The sequence below is a fragment of the Amphiura filiformis genome, chromosome 3, assembly GCF_039555335.1.
Source record: "Amphiura filiformis chromosome 3, Afil_fr2py, whole genome shotgun sequence".
NCBI classification, from domain to species: Eukaryota; Metazoa; Echinodermata; class Ophiuroidea; order Amphilepidida; family Amphiuridae; genus Amphiura; species Amphiura filiformis.
This window is the reverse complement of record NC_092630.1, coordinates 78,996,151-79,000,908: the sequence shown is the minus strand read 5'-3', so window position 1 is coordinate 79,000,908 and position 4,758 is coordinate 78,996,151. Positions and strand designations below refer to the sequence as shown.

General features: G+C 38.2%; 1 protein-coding gene across 1 annotated transcript; it reads right to left on the bottom strand.

The window, feature by feature from the left end:
* Positions 1 to 362: 362 nt before the first annotated feature.
* LOC140147522 (uncharacterized) lies at positions 363 to 958 on the bottom strand. Its single transcript, XM_072169304.1, is given in 2 exon segments — positions 363 to 727; positions 758 to 958. Coding segments are annotated over 2 exon segments (441 nt in total). The 3' UTR covers positions 363 to 487.
* Positions 959 to 4,758: the final 3,800 nt, after the last annotated feature.

Sequence of the window (4,758 nt, the reverse complement as noted above, 5' to 3'; positions counted from 1 at the left end):
CTGATTCAATAAAGTCAATATTACTACTATAAATCTTTATGAAAGTAACAAATTGTAGGCACACACTGTAATTGCAAATATGTCATATTTACTAGAGAGGGAGGGAGAAAGGGGATCGGAGAGGAGAGAAAGAGAGGAGAGAGAGAGGGGAAGGGAGAGGGAATGGGAGAAATGAGCGGCAAAAAAAGGAAGAAAAATACCCAGCGGTTTTAAAAATCTCTCTCTCAATCTGCCTCTCTCTCCTGCCCGTATCTGCATCTTCTACAAACACTGCCTGTGACAGGGGGTCAAGAGTGAGGCAGCAGATGGTCAAATTCTGAGTGAAATTGTCTGCTGTGACCATAAAAAATGGTATGTTTCTTGCTGCTGTCAGGTCTGTGATGGGATTGAGGTGTGCCACTTTTGGCATGTGTGCCCAGTTGTAGACTTCTGGCCTTATGCAGCTGTCACTTGCAAGACGCACCTATTGATACCGGGGAATGGTGGGTCATGGGTGCGTCATGGTGCTTGAGCAGTCAATGTGCTTGAGCTTGATGTGGCACTCTTCTGGCGGTGAGGTGTCTTTTTTGGCCAGTTGAAAAGCTGCTGTATTGATCCTTTCTTGATACCGGTTAATGGGTTTTCCATCCTTGCCAAATATTTTGGACTTCTCTTGTATGTCCCTCTCGGTGTGCGGGTCTAGTTCACTCTGGCCTTTTCTTTTGGCAGATCGGCACTGAGCTTTAATATCCCATCAGTTTGAAAAAACAGAGTTGACTGATGTGTCTGGTGCATGAGAGACTGTTTTTTCAGCACTGGAAGATGAAGATGATGCAGGTGGGGTATCAAAATGGCGCATTATTTTATCCTGATCTGAAAGGTTGTGGTTTGGTGCATCAAGAAACTGCTCATGGAATGTGTCTTAAACTAAAACTCTCTGTACTTGAAGTTTACAAAGGACACACCTTTCTGCATTCATTTTCTACTTCTTCCATAGTTGTGGCAGCAATAGCTTTCTTCCATCTAGGAAGACTGAAGCTACGACAACTCATGCAGTTATCGGTGGTGTTATGTGAAAATTAACATAAAAATGCCAATGAGGAAGATACGAAATCTTACAGAGTCCTTAAAATATCAAGGCTAGAATTTTGTCTTGTGAGAATCTACATGAATAAGAATTAAATAACCACCTTAAGATTCTCCATTTACTTTGTGTATACAATTGCAAGAGTTTACACAAACCTGTATGAATTTGTGAGTTTGTTCATGTTTAGAACCTTTGCGAGACTGGATTCTCAATGACATTCTACCCCCGAATTTCATTTTGATTTTCAAATATGTGACCAGCTCCAACAAAATCCGGAACAAGTCGCAAGACATGTTTTTGAGTTATAGGCCATTAAAGATGACATTCCCCAAAAAAATCAAACTTTGGAATTCATTATTTCATCATGTATTTGACTGTGGAAAGAACTTATCAAAAAGAGGTTCATTTAATCAATAATTAATAGTTGAACTATGATAATCCCTATTCAGTCCTGTGTAAGACAGGAAACTAATTGGCCCTTGGAACAAGTTTATCAGGTTTGGTTACAATCAAAAACTTTTAGATAATTACTAATTATACAATCTAAAAGTTTTTGATTTGTCAAAACCAATTTGAAGAAACTTTCTTTCTTGCTGACAGTTTCGTCAGTTGAAGCTTGATGTTGTTGTGATGATGCAACAGCTGATGACTGGCAGGAAGTTATGTCACTTCCGGTAGTGATGTTAATCTTGCTAGCAGTCACCAACAGTAGATCAAAGACATGACTTAGATTGTAGACCCCCTGATTGTAGACAAACACTCTCTCTATTTGAGTGTTGTTCTTGCTTAATATCAGACTCATACCTGTTCAGCGTAGCTAGTTGCTGAATTTTTCTCTTGTGTTGGATATATTTTGCTTCTTCCTCTGCTTTTGCAGCAGCAAAGACTTTCTTTGTGTTGGCTGTGACAGCGGCAGACACTGAGGCTATGATTACTGGAACAAGCTCTTTCACAACATTGCTTTATTTGTTTTGGACAGTCCTTGGATGCTTTCCTGGATATCTGTCAGTCTTCCATATTCCATATTTCATCATAGTGTCTATTACCTTCTCTTTGCTCTCTCTTAAATTGGATTCTCTGTGATTCTTCTATCTTCTTCTTTCAAGCATTTAATAGTGTCTGTTTCCTTGCCTTGGCTATGATTGCAGCCTTTACTTTATCAGTCTTACCATCTAGGAAATTCCCCTTCACAATATTTACCTTGAAAACAGTTTTCAATGATATCTTGTCAGTTGTTGCAGCTCTGTTTTGCTTGGAGTCCCACACTGCGAAAACTCGCTCTCCTGAGATATTGTTTTGTGAACAACTCCTTGCTTCTTCGGTCAGCTGTTCTGATGGCAGATTATATTTTCTGCCTGGCAGATGGTCAACTAGCTGTCTCTGCTTTACCTTCATAAAACTACATGTATTAACCACATGATTCCAGATTTATTTCAAGTCTGAAGTCAAATAAATTCTATTTTTCACGGGTAAACTTAAATTTTGTCACGGTTTTGGACTTCAAATGTTTTACAACACTGACACTATGCAAGAATGCTGGGAGCATGCTTGAAGTGTATAGATTTATAATGCAAGATGGCGGACACATATTATATTTATGATATAAAAATAGTAGAATTATCTTCTTTATCCTCTGAATATTTGACCAGACTGAAGTCATCTTCTGCCACTGCATGGCTTTGTATATTTGTGAGATGCATCATGAAATTGCCAATTGGGCCAAAGTTGGACCTGCCCTTGGGGAAGAACAGCTCAGCCCCACTTTCAAGAACATCATTGTACGATGAGTCCCTTCGTAGTTTGGCACTTAAACACAATTTCACAATAACATGCTTGTTCCATTTCTTAAGTAAAATTTTGGGGACTCAGTAAGGCAATAGAGAAAAATTAGTTCGGTAATTCGATCGACCATCGATGCCTGGTCGATCCTTATTATGTATGAAATCAATCATTTGACCATTATCAATAATCTGATAACATAAACATCTTTGCCTGTATTGATATTAAAAAGTATAAATTTAGCATTATTTTTGATAAATTATTCGTTAGTTCAGTAATGACAACCATCAAAGTAGCACCGACGGTCGATCCAAATATCGAACAAATTTTTTTCTGGTGCCTACATTCATGTAACATTGAGCCTATCTTATCCTATTTTATATGATCATATCACATCCCTTTTTATGTGTTCTTTTACATTTCCTTGGAGCTTGCAGTTGTGAAGTTTTTTAGCTGCAGAACACTTGGTATGGACTTGAGTCATCCTTTCCCCTCCCCAGTCCATATACGACCTTTTGAAGAAAGTCAACACTTGAATATTTGTATTATTATATCTCACCTCATCCCATAACAGTGGTGGAACAATACATATTAAAGTTTTACCATATGATGTTGGCAACATCACAAATGTGTCCTGTTTGTTCATAATTGATGTTATTGCCTCTACCTGCTTCAGTTTTAATGTCGCTGGCAACATCACAAATGTGTCCTGTTTGTTCATAATTGATGTTATTGCCTCTACCTGCTTCAGTTTTAATGTCGCTGGCAACATCACAAATGTGTCCTGTTTGTTCATAATTGATGTTATTGCCTCTAACTGCTTCAGTTTTAATGTCGCTGGCAACATCACAAATGTGTCCTGTTTGTTCATAATTGATGTTATTGCCTCTACCTGCTTCAGTTTTAATGTCGCTGGCAACATCACAAATGTGTCCTGTTTGTTCATAATTGATGTTATTGCCTCTACCTGCTTCAGTTTTAATGTCGCTGGCAACATCACAAATGTGTCCTGTTTGTTCATAATTGATGTTATTGCCTCTAACTGCTTCAGTTTTAATGTCGCTGGCAACTTCGGATATTTTATTATAACTTTACCATACAAGTCAAGAACTCTATTGCTTGAAAACTCCATTGTGCAACTGAACCAGCTCAACACTACTGCTTTCAGTTTAAAGTTCTTTTGGTATTATATCAATAAAACAACACCCCTGGTCATAGGATGGGAATATGTCTATTTGTTGGTGTCCTTTCTATTTCATCATATTGAAAAGTCTTTGAAATACCTACATTAAGGATAGGAATGTTGGGTATTATATTATCACCTAGTTGCTGCACAATGATGCAACATCCCTATGTATTCAAAGAACAGGTAGACTGCTTGCTGAACAGACTTAGCTTTCAGCATCATCCTTTCCATAATAACAAACTGCTGCTCAGGGTGCACTCTTTCTCCCATTAGAAAGACAAAAGGCTGAGTGTGGCTAATGCTGCTCCAATCAAGAAGTGCCCCCTTCCTCTAATTTATAAACTTCTGTTTGATTTTCACTAAACACTGCTAAATGGCATTGATAGAGATCTGTAGGCTATTATCATACTGGAATCTTCAGGTGGGTTTGCCCTAACTCTGACCTGTAGTTCTGAATTAAGAGTAAAAGTTTGGGTAATATCCACCCAATCTTGCCACTGTACTATAGAATTGTAAATGAAGGTCTGAAATGGATGTGCGTGTCCAATCTTCATATGTCTGAAATTGAAGAAAAACAAATTACTAAATCCATGAAGTACTTATACCAATGTTAGGGATAATCACCCTTGGTGCCATTAAACCTATTCCAGCAGGTTTCGCAGGTTTTTGCCGCAGGTGGAAAAACTGTGGTTTTAACCGTGATTTTAACCGCTAAACTATATGGCTC